This window comes from Vanacampus margaritifer, chromosome 19 (assembly GCF_051991255.1).
Source record: "Vanacampus margaritifer isolate UIUO_Vmar chromosome 19, RoL_Vmar_1.0, whole genome shotgun sequence".
In the NCBI taxonomy this organism is placed as follows: Eukaryota; Metazoa; Chordata; class Actinopteri; order Syngnathiformes; family Syngnathidae; genus Vanacampus; species Vanacampus margaritifer.
The window spans coordinates 11,659,501-11,676,420 of NC_135450.1; the positions used below are offsets into that span (position 1 = coordinate 11,659,501).

General features: G+C 41.4%; 1 protein-coding gene across 1 annotated transcript in view; it reads left to right on the forward strand.

Moving 5' to 3' along the window:
- Nucleotides 1-10,100, forward strand: part of foxo3b (forkhead box O3b) — a 42,875-nt gene extending 32,775 nt beyond the window's left edge. The window contains exons 3-4 of the mRNA XM_077552020.1: nt 4,095-5,537; nt 6,702-10,100. Of these exons, the coding sequence (XP_077408146.1) occupies nt 4,095-5,528 (1,434 nt within the window). The 3' untranslated portion in view covers nt 5,529-5,537; nt 6,702-10,100. The remainder of the gene's footprint in view (nt 1-4,094; nt 5,538-6,701) is intronic.
- Nucleotides 10,101-16,920: the final 6,820 nt, after the last annotated feature.

A 16,920-nucleotide genomic window follows, 5' to 3' on the forward strand; every position in this document is an offset into this window, starting at 1 on the left:
ACTTCAACATGATTTAGCGCATTTCACATTAGCATGGCAACCCAATGGACTGGCTTGGTTTTGTCATTTGTAATTTTGTTGGGACCAGGCAGGACACCGCTCATGTTATGCTAGAACTAGCCTCTATGCTAACACTCTGTTTATTAACTAATTTGCTCCCAAAAATTTACAAATACGTTCGATTATTTTATTTTTTTTAAATGGTCCCAAAAAATGGTAGAGCATACAAGAAGGCTTTGATGCAGACTCTGAACTGAAGAGAAAGCTTAAAGCAATGGTAGTTATTACAAAAACGGTCAGCGGGTGGCAGTAGAGTATAAGAGATCAACCAGGGCCATGTTGCAAAAATCTCCAGTGTTTTCAACAGGTTTGTGAATAATGATGAAACTATATTCTAATGCTAATTGCTGCCAAACGGAAACAAATGGAAATATACTTTGTTTCCCTGATGAAAGAAGAAACTTTAATCTTTCTTTTGGTAGGCGTCCATGTTTTTATAGCAATAGAACATAATATTCTGCGGGCCTTGCAAAAATCCAATAAAACAGCCGAGAGCGAAGGGGGTTGCTTCAGTGAAAATGGGTTGGAGTGAATGAGTTAATATTGTGGCTAAACTATTTTTTGTAGTTGAACAAACAATATGTAACAATTTGTCCCTAAAATGTCACTTTTGGACAGTGCCGTGTAAAAACAATAACATCCCATCAGATTTTTGCCGGCTGGAATATTGATGGGCCTGTTTGGACACCTCTTATTTATTACTAATTATTAAGGTTACTTACGTCCTTATTGACTTATTTGGGTCCAGAATGGGACTTGATATAACATTTTTACGCTACTTTCTTTTGTCAAGACTTGAACTTTCTATTTGACGGCGCCAGGTGACCTGATTCTCTGTTGCACTTGAACACTCGACGCAAAAGCACGCTATCATGCGTTATGTAAACCTACGCGACTAATCTGAGGCTAATGTCAACACACGCCGCGCCGCATGCTGGCTGGGTCAAACGCACACATTGTGTAACTTAAGGTGTTAAAAAAGAGAAGTGTTAAATGGCATACTTGAAACTAAGGCCCACCAGAGCTTTTGATCTTGAATGTGTTTAAAGCGTGTGGGGTTAGGGTCTTGATCTCGTGTCTTTTTAGCTAGCAGGTGGATCTGGAATGCGTCTTCCACGATGAACTGTTGTATCTTGAGTATATACAGTTTGGGTTGCCTGAAAAGAGAATCCACCCCCATGATGTGAACTTAAAGAACACATTGTAACAGTATTGGGGATACTAAGCAACCACGTCAATTGATTAGATGTCATCACATGTACAAATTCCACTTAGGTTATGCCATTGCTGTGTTCCTAATATTTTGTCCACTAAGGGTTTAGTTTATCTAAATTGATAAAATCAGTGTGGTATTTCATCGAACAAGCCTTGTGTGTCTGTGGGTGATTTTTTTTTTTTTTTTTAAAACACTAACGCACACCATGTGCGCTCTCAACACCTCTTCCAGTTTTCACCACGTGTCAGTCACAGATGTTTCCTCTAAGACTTTACTTTATTAATTTTTTTTATTCCTCATTTAAATACTGCTACTGTGACATATATATTTTTTGCTATTATAAAATATTTTACTGTGATTTGTCATTTTATATATATATATATATATATAGGAGCTTGAATTTCAAAGATAAGCTGGGCGAGACCGTTTTCCACGCCTGCCTGTTGAAAAACGAATAAATGCGTCACTGGCAGTAAACGTTTGGCAAATATAAACGTTCACGTCAATTAGTTAATGACTTCATTGAAGTCATCTTATTGACAATCCTGGGCCGATCCTATGTGGCACATTAAATTACGTCACACTTTTTCCACAATACCCACACTGGTCCCCATTGTGTTGTGACATCACATCACCACAATTCAATAGAACATAAAGAAAGGCCTTTAACGTCGAGCTCAAGTTAGCGGCGCATGTATTTTTTTGTTATTTTTCTCCAGCTGCTGCCCCTCCCCGTGCGACTTTATAAGAAATCTGTATATAGAGTATAGTGTATCTTGTGTGTGTGTGTTAAAATGTTGGATAATCAGACAACATTATGTCATGCCTCAAGAGATACTGCCAGAGGATAAACACCGGTCTCCCCGGTATCTCATCTTACCTCATTGCATTGACTATACTTAGACGCACACACATGCACACACATATTTACACACACACACACAACCCTCGTAAATGTGCATTAACGTCCAACATTCATCGTCAGCTGCAATTCTTTTATGGATTTGCGGGCAGGCAAAGCGCACATTACTCCAGCAAAAACTTGAATTTATAGTCTCCAAAACAGTGTGGACAATACTTTCCATTTGGACCACCTTAAAAACACAAACGTGCGTGTATATGCACACAATGTTCAAAACACACAAACCCACAAAAAGTAAAAAAATAAATAAAAATGCTAAGACTGCCCACACCCTACATAAAAAAAAAAAAAAAAAAGAGGATAATTTAAACCCGCTCGCGTTCCTTTTTGAGTGTCCTGCCAATCCAAACCAAACCCAGGAAAGACGGGAAAGCTTTGTGGAAACAATGTTGTGATTTTGACTTTTTGCCCGTTTGAACCCGACAACGCGGTCGGTCGGCGTGATGGCGTTAAAACTATACATGGGCGCAGCTAAACATGCGCCCCCCCCCCCCCCCCCCCCCGTTTTGGAAGGCTTGTTTTAAAATGGGAGGTATTAACATTGCTTGTAGTCCCTCAAGCCCCGTAAGAGTTATGCGTTTGCAAGGGAATGGGGAGGGGGGGGACGGAAAGAGAAAGAAAAAAAAGAAAAAAATGATCATAATGAATTTCCCAAAGTGCTTCAGTAGCTTGTGGCACAGGAAGACAAGAAAGGAGTCATGTTGAACATTCCACGGAGGATCGTTGTCAAGGAATGCACTCGACTTTCCTCCTGCTTCAATTTCAGTGGTGCACTAGCAAGAACAGGAGGTGTGTTGGAGTCGGATACATCTTGTGAGGAGAAATTCAAGCTTGTTGAAAATGGCAAAAATGAAGTGTTAGGACCCAGTTGTGGGATACTGCGACTACTATTTCAATAATTACTAGTGATGTAACGATGATGGCAATATTGCATCGTCATCGTCATGTCGAAATCAGCATATCTATTGAAAAAGTGAAGTCGTATTCCATTTGTGCGGTTCTAGCACCCTCTAATGGTTAGTTTATTAGTGCAGTGTAATTTTAATTAGGAATGTTTTAGCCAGTGGCAGTTTTCACGCCTATATATCAGTCATACCAGCAAATATTAGCTATTATTTCAAATAAGTAGTTGTAAGAATAAAGTCAGAGTTGGCAGAGTATTATTACGAGAATAAAGTTGGATTTTTTTTTCAGAAGAAAAAAACCCCCTAAAAACCAGATTGATACATGAATATTAAGCAACAACAACAAAAAAATCATTAAAAAAAGTGCAAAATTAAGAGGATAAAGTTTAAAATTTTCTCACCATATAATGAGAATGAAGTCGTAATTAGAATGTTACACCAAAAAAAAACTTTATGACAATAAAATTGTAATATATGAGGAGGAAAACTGCAATATTACGAGAAGAATGTCTTTTCCCTTTCAAGAAATAAAATCAGATTACAAAAATGAATAAGTTGCTGGGCATTCCATGGGAACGGAAACTGGGAGTTGATCGATATGCGGTGGCACGCTCGACACATGATCTGTTACTGAGCACGGCCCTTACGCAACAAAGAGGCCCTTTGTTCATAATTCAGGAGAAGCTTGATTATAGATCACTCGTCCCTCGTGTCTTCCTCAACACAAAGAACCAGACATCAGCTCAAAGCGCTGCACTTTTGTTCGTCCCTGTCTATTTAGTACAAACAATGGCCGTCTTGCTTTGTTGTGTGTCAAATCCCCGAGAACAACTTGCTTTACAACAAGTGCTTCTCTGAAACGCGACCAAGTGCCGATTCAATTTGGTCCATTCCAGATACATGAAAATCTTTATCTTTACTCCCATCACCAAACACAACCGATCATTACTAGTGAGATTTATTGATGGCTGTCTCCCCTTTTGTGCTGCAGAACTCCATCCGGCACAACCTTTCGCTGCACAGCCGCTTCATCCGTGTCCAGAACGAAGGCACGGGCAAGAGTTCCTGGTGGATGATCAACCCGGACGGAGGGAAAGGCGGCAAAGCGCCTCGCCGCCGCGCCGTCTCCATGGACAACAGCAACAAGTACACCAAGTCGGCCCGCGGCCGCGCCGCCAAGAAGAAGGCCGCCCTGCAGGCCGCGGCGGCCGCCGTGGGCGACGGCAACGGCGAGAGTCCGTCGGGACTGTCCAAGTGGCCGGGCAGCCCGACGTCACGCAGCAGCGAGGAGCTGGACGCCTGGACGGACTTCCGCTCGCGCACTAATTCCAACGCCAGCACTCTGAGCGGCCGCCTTTCGCCGATCCTGGCCAATCCGGAGCTGGACGAGGTCCCCGACGACGAACCCCCTCTGTCGCCCATGCTCTACTCCAGTCCCGGCAGAGCTTTATCTCCCGGGAATGTGGCCAATGGGAAGGCCGCGCCCGCCGAGCTGCCCCGCCTGGCAGACTTAGCCGGCACGATGAACCTTAACGACGGACTGACGGACGAGCTGATGGACGACCTGGATAACATCAACTTGGTGCCAACCGCTTCAGGACAAGTCCCTTCCAACGGGACCTCAGGGTTCGCTTTTGTCCCCAAATCCAACGGGCTGGGGTCCCCTTCCCCCAACGCCTCACCCTCGTCCAACTCTTCCCCCAGCAGTGGAGGAAACTACAGCAACTCCATCTTTGGCTCGCACCCGCCGGGCTCGTCCCTGCGTCCGTCCCCCATGCAAACCATCCAGGAGAACAAGCAGACGTCCTTCTCCAGCATCAGCACTTCGCGCTTCGGCAGCGTGACGCTCCAGGACCTGCTCAACTCCGACAGCCACAGCGACGTCATGATGACCCAGTCGGACCCGCTCATGTCGCAAGCCAGCGCCGTCGCCATCGTGTCCCAGAACTCCCGCCGCGGCCTCATGCTCCGCAACGATCCCATCATGACGTTCGGAAGCGGCGGAGGGGTTCAGGGCAACCAGGGGGAGCTGCTCCAAAGCAACAACCACAATCAGAGCTCCGTGAGGTCCGTGAACCGAGGGCTGAATTTAGCCAACGAGGTCATCGCTCTGACCAACGCCAAGCAGCAGCTCCTGCTTTCTCCTTTGGGAGGAAACGGCTCCTCTTCCATGCAGATCGACACCTCCATCTTCCTCAACGGGGCGGTGAGCCACAGCGGGGGCGTCTGCCAGGATCGCTTCCCCACAGATCTGGACTTGGACATGTTTAACGGCAGCCTGGAGTGCGACATGGACTCGATCATCAGGAACGAGCTGATGGACGCCGACGGACTGGACTTTAACTTTGACTCGCTGGTCAACATGAACGGGGTCAGCAACTTCGCAAGCGCCAAGCAGGCTTCGCAGAGCTGGGTACCCGGCTGAAGGTATCAGGTATGCCTGATTCTGTCTCTTTGGACCTCCTTGACCACAGACGGGGTTTTCTTTTTTTGTGTGAAGAGCCTCTGTTTGCTACTAGGGATGTAACGATATCCAAACATCACGATGTGAAGGTCACCATATTTCTAATTATCACGATATTGTAGGGAGGTTGGCGATATAAAAAAAGGTCACAATATTGTAAAAAAACTGTGCTCATACTAAAAAAAAAAAAAAACACACAGACAATAGTGTGCTTTTGTACATAACAGCAATGCATATAAACAACCTACAATCTCTAATAACACTTAACCATTTGATCCCAAAAAACATATAAATACGTTCTATTTTAAATATTACCATGTTCCCCAAAAACGGATTTATACACAAGGACTATCACAATCAAGCACTGCCTTTGCCAATTTTTCCTTCTGTGGTAAAGTTAAGCAAATACTACTAATAATGTGCGTTGTCCCTTTTAAATAAATACATTTTAAATAAATAAATTCAACGATTATTTCACTAATCAATGAATCAGATTTAAAAAAATATGTCTTCATTTCCATCCCTTTATTCAAAAACTAGACATTTTTCAAATTGTCAGCGCTAAAAAAAATGTCCTAACATTACTAATTAATTTTTTTTAATGATTCATAACATGTCACAAAATTGGCTAAAATATTGATCACTGTTTTCCAAATTTAAAAACTTAAAAGTCTTATTTTGATTCAACACAATTATAATCAGTCTGTTTTCATAGAGGACTAAAGAAATCGGAGAATATTTACTGTCGACAGGCTGAAATTCTGAGGATTTGGAGACTGTGTATCTCTGAATGATTAATCGATTGTCGAAAATAATTATCGATTAATTTGGTTACTGCCATAGTGTAGATTAGTTGTCGATTAATTGTTGCCTCTCTAATAAATATTAAACAGTCAAATGTTCTGCCTGTGATTTATATCTTAAATTTTGTAAGTGTTCAAGGACCAAAAAAGCCGTTATTTTATTCTTCAAATATTTTTGGGATTGTTTGGCCGATTAATCTGTTTATTCTGCCAAATATCAGAATAGGTCGTGCCCTAATACAGAGAGTACAAAAAAAAAACGCTCATAAAGATCAACCATCATAATCATATATTTAAAAAATGTATATTCATTCCCTTCTCCCCTCTGCAGGTCCGAACTGCGATTCACAAGAGCAAATCTGACACGCCCCTTTTGTTTGCCAACACCAGCCATCAGCACAACATCGAATACCAACCTTGTGTTTACACGACGAACACTTGTCTCGGGGGGGAAAAGATCCGCCGGACTTTGAAGCGACCCCAACCACCTGGGAAGAGCCTCCTGTGACAAAAAGACAAAAAAAAAGTCACAAAAACTCTTGAATTATGCAAGCTTGCTGGTGCGTACGGCTCTCAAAGAGACGCAGCTCATCAGGTGGGGACTACAAAGACGAACAGCAAACGGACGCACGGCGTGCTTTGTACCCGTTCAAACAAAAAAACAAACTCCCGCGGAGGAGCCGTGTAAATCTGATTCTGTGTGTTTTTTTTTGTTCTTCCCGGGGATGTCATATTTACCTCCGCTCTCCCCTTCCGTGACGTTTTTTTTTAAATGTTCAGTGTTTGTTGTTGGGATTTTCCGTTACGTGACGACGCGTTTGCAACGGAGCGCATCGTGTGTGTGCACTTCACCACTATCGCCGCGCACTTCCTAAAAATGGCTTGAACGGAAAAGTTTCCATGTGCTACATGTTGAATCTTTTACCTTTTTTTTTTTTTTTTAAAAGCAAAAAAAAAAAAAAAAAACATAGGAAGAAAATCTTACTTGTGGGTATTTGTACAGTTGAGAAACTTTGAAATTGATCACAGCATATAATGTAGCGGAAAAAAAAAAAAAAAAAAGTCAATATCTGTGTTCTAGCGATGTGAACATTTCCACAGCATTTACAGGTGCTATGTAAAAACAGTGTTGAAATGAATCTTGTCCTCGGAGCGTCTCGTGCGTTTTGAGTTTTGAATTTTGTGCCGTTTTGACCCTTCGACCTGCAAAAAACGACTCGAGTTGACGGGAGAGGGGAGGGGGTGGAGGGGAAGCCGGGTGAGGGGACGGGGAGGTGCTCGACCCCTCCCAGAAGCCATTTTCTCTCCTCCAGTACAACAATAAGCTGTCTCTTCTGTACGTTGCCAAATTTACTTGAATCAAGCAGTAGGATATGCTGGCAGCCAAAATCAAAGCACTCGTATGCACATCATGACGAAACACACACGCACGTACAAGGGATGTGTGCACATCATCAACTTGAGGGGATTTTTTTTTTTGGAATGCATATGTATAGAAATACTCAGGGGGGCGGGGGGGGGGGCGGATTCGAAAAGTATTTTCATTCAAGTCAACATTTCCTTGATTAAATGTAACAGCTTTGTGAACTTGTAACCTGTGAACTTTTTGGGCGGGCAACATTGAAGTAGGAGGAGGACGCATAACGTCAGGATTCAAGTAATGGTGGATTTCCTCCATTTTGGTTTTGGATGTTGGCCACACTGAAAGGAAATATGAATATTGACGCTATGACAAACGTTTGAGTCTTGCGAGAAAGAGTGGCCATTTGAGGGAAGGAAGTAGCTCAAAAGTAGTTTATTGTCAAAACAAGCCAACAAAAAAAAATGAGTTTATTGAAAAAAAAGATTTCTCATAAAATTACCACTTTTTTTTCTCCCTAAAAAAGTACTATTTTATTCCTGTTTTCTCATAAGGTTATGACTCCAATTACTACAGTGCTACTTTATTCTTGAGAAAATACAAAAAAAAAAAATCCAGAAGCGTGGAACTGCCAATGCGGAGTAAATATTTAAACAGATTTGAACGTATTTGTAGGCTAAAGAAAAAAAAGAAGAAAAAAAAAAGCATTTGTTTCTCATAATCCCACGGGGTATTGACTTGCCAATATGAAAAAAAAAATGTTTTTTTTTTTTTTTGCATTACATATACCAATACAATCAAAAATTAAGTAAGTGAAATGTTTATTCATAATTGTTATTATTATTTCCTAAATTCCTATGCATAATTTCTATTTGGTATTTTTTTTCCCCCCCAAAACACATTCTATTAATTGCGCATGCGCACATCCCGTGAGAAGGAAAAAAAAAAAAAAGAAGTTAAATTTGTAGCATTTAGCCAACAAGTATGTTAAAATATGTTTAAACGTATTTAATCCATATTAGGAGTTCCTTGCTTCTGTAGAAATTGATCATAAGTTTACAACTTTAACTTTTAATTTCCTCAACAAATTACTATTAAGAACACAACTTTTTTCCTAACATTGCATTTTTTTTCTTAATGAAAAACATTTTATTCCTGAAAAAAAAATTCTCATAAGATTATGACAAATTTTCTCCAAAAAGTAAGATTGCTACTTTTTTCTCAAGAAAACCCAACTTTATTAGTGTCAAATTTTCCGCATGGCTCTAATATTTACCAATTGAATTCTTTCTTTTCTTTTCTTTTTTTTTGGCACGTGCACACATCAACAAGTCCGGTGTCCGTGTTTTTTTTTTTTTGTGCCACCCACGCCCTTCTCCTCCCCCCCTGTCCACATTTGATGTATTTACGCATTATGACGTTGTGTGCGTGAAATGCATTGACTCACCGTACGTCCTCGTCGCGTATTCCCTCGTAGTACTTGACCCTTGTTACCTCGCCAAGGTAGAGTTGAAGAAACATTCTGACGTGCCAGGTAAGGATGGAACGGCGTTGCCAGCAAATGTATCCTTGAAGTGGATTGCGTAATCGTTTGTTGTAGCATCTGGAGGCCCTGGGGGGGGGGGGGTGGAAAGCGACATGAAGGCTTGGACCCCGCTGTGTATAATAATGTACAGATGTGTATATATACATTTCTATATATAAAAATATATATCACCAATGCAGTTTTTAAGGATGACGCGCACGAGCAAGCTGTAACCACTCGACTCGATTGCGACGGTGCCGTCCCTCCGCAACAATTCCAATACGAAAAAATACAAAGATGACACCTGTTAAGTGTTCAGACAACAGTGTTTATATTTGCTATATCGGCAGCACTTGAACCCTCCTCTGACTTTACTGCGCTCGGTATTGTGTATTTGAAAGACAAAAAGCTCTTCTGTGTTCAGTGTCCTTTCTTTCTTTTTTTTTTTTAACAAATTAAAACTGCTACGCATTTGGATTTGAATACACTGACTGTACAAAAATGTAAGGAACACGTTTGTTTGAGCTGCCGGAGCGTTGACGTTTTGTCTGCTTCGTTCGTTCTCCTACAACACAACTACAGTGCACATTTAAAAAAAATAAATAAAAAATAAGAACAAGACCACTAAAAATCGTAATCACCTCGTTTGTATTTTTTTTGTAAAAAAAAAAAAGGCTTCTCTCCGTACACCCTCTGTCCTTTCAACCTTGTCCCGTCCCGTATTAATAATCTCCTCGATGTTGATGTTAGTGGCTATTCTTCCTGTGTTCTCAGTTTTTTCTGGAACTGTAATCTAGTTTGTATAAGAAATGGTGCACATGTAAATAAAGCTTGGTGAGGCTCCACGTGCTCGTTGTTAGTTTTTTTTTGGACTCCAAAAACAGCAGTTCAATTTATGGTCAAATAGATACGACTTTACTGTATATTGTGTTAAACTGACTTTTGAATTGCTTGTACACGCCAATCAATCGTAAAGTCACACATCCAAGTCAGTCTTTTGCCTATAGCATTTCAAAAAAAAAAAAAATGTGTCCATCCGTCGTGTACTTCTGCCCCACTGTGATGTAATAATATGTCCCAGTTTGGATGGGTGAAGATCCGCCGCCACTTTCAAGTGACTACACCACCTGAAACATTATCAATGAGAGTAACTTGGCGGCGATTAAAAAGGAACACACAAATGCCCTCGCAGGTGAGACGCCCCTACTGTCATGTCAGAACCGAAAGGTAAGCAGAGCTGCGGGAAGTTTAGTCGATGTGGATGCTGTCAGCGTTAGCTGTTAACATTTTTAACCAATGAGTTCGCATGTTGAGGTTATTTAAACAATTAATTGTTCTGTATTGTTTTCTATTGCTCAAGTGCCTGAAATGTGTTTGTGTATTATTTATCATGCTGGCTGAATGTGGGAGTGAGTGTTGAAAAGTCACACAAAGACTCACAGCGCAGCAGTTGAAAAGGGCAGAAAATATCCCGTCCGCCTCATGTTAATTCACACAAGCTGACGGCTTTTTTTTTTTTTGCTCTTTTCGTTGCACCTCCTATTCATCTGAAAAGATAGATCACTTTGGTATGTGTGTGTGTTGGCGGTGGGTCAGGGTGTGGGGTGGGCGGGGGGGGGGGGTCTACACCATGAGAGTGACTCCGTGTTCCTCTCACGTTCCTGGAAATCCTCTTGCGCAATGTTTGTTTGTGGAAGGCTGCACTCAACAAGAGCAGACATCCAGAAATACTTTTTTTTTTTTTTTTTAAAGAAGTGATTTTATGTAACCTCAGCCAGCGCACACTTCTTCAACCTCTTATTCAAGCTTGAGATCAATCGCGAAACCTTAAACAACATATTTACTGTACCGCCTCAAATGTATTTACTCAGCTGCAGACAGTATGAGGGCATTTATTTGAAGGCGACCTTTAATATTTGGAGAAATGCTTCAGTAAAAGTGGAGAACTGTCACTTAAGGAATGTGGAACCGCCTCACGTTAACTGTTTCCATTTGCATCTCCTTTCGTTCTTGCGTCCTCATCAATAATGCAATGCAGCTGGAGGCGGAGCTAAATGTTCCCTACTTGAGTTTCCACACCGTGACATAGGATAAGACACATCTTGAGTTTGAGTTTATTTGAACATGAAAAAGAGTGAAAACAAAGAAAAAACAATAACGGTAATAAACATGAAACAACAACAATAAAATAGCTACAAAACAAGCAAAATTAACATTTGCATCAACAGAATATCCCAAGCAGAAAAGTTATGCCACTTTATGATTACGCCTTTTTCTTTTTTTTTTTTACATACTATTTTGACAAAACAAGCCGAAATACACGTTACTATTGTAATTTTTTTTCCATTTAATTTGTTCCATGACTGGAAATGCCATCAATCCCTTCCATCCTTCCCCAGAAAGTGAAACAACAACAACAACAATTTGTAATGTGTATCTTAAATAGGGGGAAAATAGCACTCAATATTATTAAACTTTAGAAAAACACAAATGAATTACATATTTGAATAGAATTAATTTAATAAACAGTTCTGTCCTACTGCTGTGCCTGCCTTGGCCACTTGGGGGCAGTATAAGACACACAGACAGACATTATGTTTATCGAGATAACGCAACTCCTGCAACTCATCAGTGCAGCACTAATATTAGTCGCTCTATGCAAAGGATAAGGACTATATGACTATATGTACTTTTACAGTATATTGTCTCCCTACGTGAGTTGCTGCACTGTGAGTTTAAAGGGTTAAGCACTGCTACATACGCACTATTATTAAGCATTAGCATTAAGCTAGTGGACTGATTGATAGGCTAAGCCCAGTAGTTTGCAACCACACTGAGTGGTCTCTTGATATAATTTAAACAAATATATATATATATACTGTATATTTTTCCCCTCCAGATTTGTTCTTTTTACAATTTTTTTTAAAAACATTGATAACATTCAATATATGTATTCCACGAAATGAAACAGGGAAATGGCCAATAAAATCGCAGAAAAATCCGGAAAAATCCAAAATATGACAAAGCAAACAGAGAAAAAAAAAGGAGGGAAAAAAATCCCCAAAATAGATCAATCTGCGGGTTTCAAACTGCCAATAATGGGTCAATTGTAGTTTTAAGTTGTAATATCAGCATCCACCACTAGATGGCAGACATGTTTTAATTGCACTTATACAGTACAGTACTGGGACTCACACTACATTGCTCTGTAATACAATGTGAATATGCCTAATATTTTTTTGTGGATTTAGAATATCGCTCGTATCTCAAGTCTGTGCTCGCAAGTCAAAGCAAAAACACGCAAGTCGGGTCACTTGTATCTCAAGGCACTACTATAGAGTTTCTATCTACTGTATCCATCTACTACTACTATCTACCCTTCTTCCTGACTGTCCATCCTTCCATCCAGGCATCATCTATCAATCTGTCCGTCCGTCCACCTATTATACATTCAGCTCATCTCTCTGTGTCTATTTACAGTTGATCTCTCGATGCATCCATCCAAGTGGTTATCCATCCACAAGCTGAAGCCTGACAACTGAGTCAGTGGTGCCTTTGTGCTGCGAGTGTCGCGCACGCGCGTGCTAGATTGCTGCAGTGGGATGATGTCATCAGTGTATCGGCTGACTGTAACGGAGCACAGCGGCGGGTGCTGATTGCGCGCGGCGCGTGCGGCACGACGTTCGCGCTCGCGCCAGACAAAGTGACACCGTTTGCTCCACAGAAGCCCGTTTTCCCCGTGCACGGAACATGGCATCCATCGCGAGCAACGACGTGTGAGGATGCGATGTGCAGTATTGGTGTGAAAAGTGGCAGAGGTGATGTGTGATGAAATGACAGAAATACGGCGTGTGGAGGGGAAGTGAGAAATGCTGGGATGAGCCAGGAAGCGGTGTGTCAGAAGGTGCCAGAGTGACATGTTTTAAAATAAACGTGAGATGTGCTGCCCGTTCGTGTTAACATTTTCCAACGCTCCAAAAAACGACCTAACTCCACACCTCTTCTGGCTTGAGGGCCTCAGCGTGCGACTATGATGATGCATGTGCACTGTCGAGAAGCCACTAGAATTTACCGTACCTTCAACAAGCTGCTTCTTATTAGAGGTGCGGCATCTAGAGGTGTTAATATTCGTGTGTAAATATGGTGTCATCGATCTATATTTTCCTCAAATATTGGCCCCTAATCTAATAGAAGGCCATCTAAATTCATGTTTGAGTTTGTGGTCGATTTAAAAAAAATAAACACCTTGATGTTTTACCACTAAAGAAAAAACAAATAAAGTCATTCTCAGTTTATAGATACTATCTTTCAAACGCAAACATTATTGAGTGAGCTTCTTGTTGGAGATGTGCCGTCTTACGATTTGTATGTATTACATTTATATGTATTTAAGAAAATAAACACCTGTCCCCAAATAAATGCCTCACATATAGCCCTCAGAAAAGAAAAAAAAAGTTGAAAGTGTGACCATCTCAGTTCATAAACACTCTTGCTAGGCGCACACAGACATTTAAAAGTTAACTGTTGATTCACACACGGCCTCTTATTGGAAGCGCGGCATTTAATACATGATTTGTATTTGGATTCCTGAGTCCATGTGCTGTATTTCTTCAAATATTGGCCCCTACTTTAACTCTTTGACTGCCAAAAACGTTAAATAACGTTTAGTAAAATCCTATGGAGGAGTGCCAAAGACGTTAAAAGACGTTTTTTTTCAAAACAGGTGAAACTAACCATTTTCTATTGTTGATTACTCAAAAACAGAATAAGGTAGAAACAAACTTTTTTTTCTGATGGAAGATGAGAGTCCAATCTTTTTTTGGCAGTATGTGCGTTTCCATAGTCCAAACACATAATTTTCTATGGACCTTGAAAGATCAGTCAAAATGCTTAAAATCGGCTGGCACCCACGGCATCCCTTTTCTGAAAACGTCTGGCAGTCAAAGAGTTAATAGATGCCGTCTCAATTAGCTGTCATTTGCGTCGTCCACTCGAACACGTAAACACCCTCCCCTCAAATAAACACCTTATCTTCCCGTTAGGTTAAAAAAAAAATGTAGTAAGTGTAGTAACAGTATTTCAGAACATAAGAATCTGTTGTTCATGCAGAGACAAAGAGTTTACTGCTGATTTTTTTAATAGGTGGTGTGGCATTGAAATATATGATTTGTGTAACGAAGGCATCCACCAATCTGACTGTTTCTTCAAATACAGACCCTTTTTAACTCTTTCACTGCCACTGACGTTTAAAGACGTCAAGTAAAAACCTACGCTTCACTGCCAATGAAGTCAAAAGACGTCATCCAATGATTTATTTTATTTTTTTTGAAACGGGTAGAGGAAACCCTTCCGCATGTCTGGAGAAAGTTTCAAGTCTGTCTGTTGTGCCTAATGACTATTTTTGGCCCCTAGAGGGCAGCGATGACTCTCTTTTGACAAGATCGGGTGGGCGTCAGTAGAGGCGGAGCTAGAGCGTCGAGCAGGAGATGAGAATGGAAGACAAAGGAAAAATGGCGGCCGGTCGCGAGGAGCTCACACCCGAGACGTTTTTTTCAAAGACCAAAAGCATCGCTGAAAAAGCACATTGTTGACGATGATCATCATAGATGATGAAGATGATGGTGACTCCGTGGTTGGAAAGCATTGACGCGGCAGTAGAAGACGTTAGATGGAGCTAGATGGAGGAGGGAACGGGCAATGGCGAGCGTTTGCAAGCAGCTCTACACTTACAAGACGAAAGGCATCGACCAACGCTAAAATAGTACATTGATGACGACGGTGATCATCCTCGATGATGATGAAGGTGAATCCGAGCTTGACGGCGAAATTGGAACCGCTGACGCGGCGGCTATGACGGTGTCGTAACGCGGAGCGCAACCGAGCACGCACAGGCGGACGTTCGATCGGACGACGGAGAGTGCCCCGAGTCCAATGCATATTCATTGGAGGAAGTGTGTACAGTCTGCTACTTGCTTTTTATTCCCCGAAAAAAAAGGCCGTCAATAAAATGTAACGTTTGCACGCAAAACGGACCAACGTGAAAGTGAAAGTAAACTGTTGTGCGAGTCCTGGCGTCTCCTTGCACGCAGGAGAGCGTTACAAAAAGAAAAACTGTATTTGAAACATCCACATAATTGTAAGTAGTACCACAGTTGCACACATTTGTAAATAGTTTGCGAAATTGTTTTGTCAAATTGTTACACTGTTGAATGGAAATAAACGTATTTTGCAACCAAAAAACACTTTTTCATTGTTGGTGAAAGCGTTTTACAGAAGTAAAGCACTATTTAGGTGTTTGTGGCATCATTCATGGACAAAAAGAAGTGTACAATTCACTAGAGTGCATGAAATAACATCGTTTCACAAAAAGCTCTTTTTCTCCTTTTTTTGTTTCAAAACAGAGAATTTCGGTGAAAGTAACCATTTTCTATTGTTGATTACTGAAGAACGGAATAAGGTAGAAACAAACTTTTTTTTCTGATGAAAGCTGAGAGTCCAATCTTTCATTTGGTAGTATGTGTGTTTCCATAGTCCAAACACAACATTTTCTGTGGACCTTGAAAGATCACTCAAAATGCTTAAATCGGCTGGCAGTGGCGACGTCCCGTTTCGGAAAACGTCTGGCAGTCAAAGAGCTAAAATAGATGCCACCCCAATTACTCATTGGGAGTATCGTTAGGAGGAAATGTATTTCGACTTAGTAATAGCTTTGTTGTATCTACAGGCTCCCATCCCCCAACTGCTAGTAAAAGTGACAATTGAGCCCACATGCGCATAGGGTCAAGGTCACAGTGCACCACACATCAATATAATTTCTACGGAGACACACAACGAGGGATTCCAGGTAGTGCTGTCGGCGGCCTGCGAGCAATCACTGATGCCGTGCGAGCGTGGAGTGAATTACAGCCCTCGCTCGCCATTAAAACCAGCAGACAGCGCACATACACGCTTTCATGACTCCCATTCTTCACCTTTACTGTGTTCCGCCTCCTCTCTGGCAAATAAGTGTAGATGGCGTGTTAGCCAGGGAGACAAAGAACGAGCTAATACGTCACAAAGAGATGAGCCTAAAGCAGCGGAGAGGTGTCGACTGACTATTAGCCAGTGAAGGAGTAGTCGAATAGCATAACCTAAATGGCCATCTCTTTGTTTGACATGAATAGTTTTTATGTGAAATCAGAATGTTAGCATTAGTGGATATTGCTAAGACAATACTCGAAATGGCCGCCTCTATAGTTTAATATGCTCACTTTTCACCTACATCCTAAGGGGAAACCTGGCTGCTAGCATTAGCTGTTAATGCTAACACAGGAGGCTACCTCTTTAATTTAGCATGCCAATTCCTTTTTTTTATTATATATTCTTTCACATCCTAAATGTTATATTTTTTTCCATTTGCCGCTTCTCCACCTTTTTGTCCTCACACATCCCCTGGCTCAGCCAATCGGCTCGCTGCCTTCCTGCGAGGTCCTCCAACCAAATTGTTTGTTGTTGTTACTTTTTTCCCCCCATTTCTTTCCTCAGTACGAGAGCTATCTCAGCATAATGTGTGGAGCCTTCACAACATCTGTGTTGCATATGTCTTTGGGGGTTGTAAGCGTGTGTACGTCTGTGTGTTTACATTCACGGACATTAAAACATGTGGCTTTGCTATCATGCTTTGTT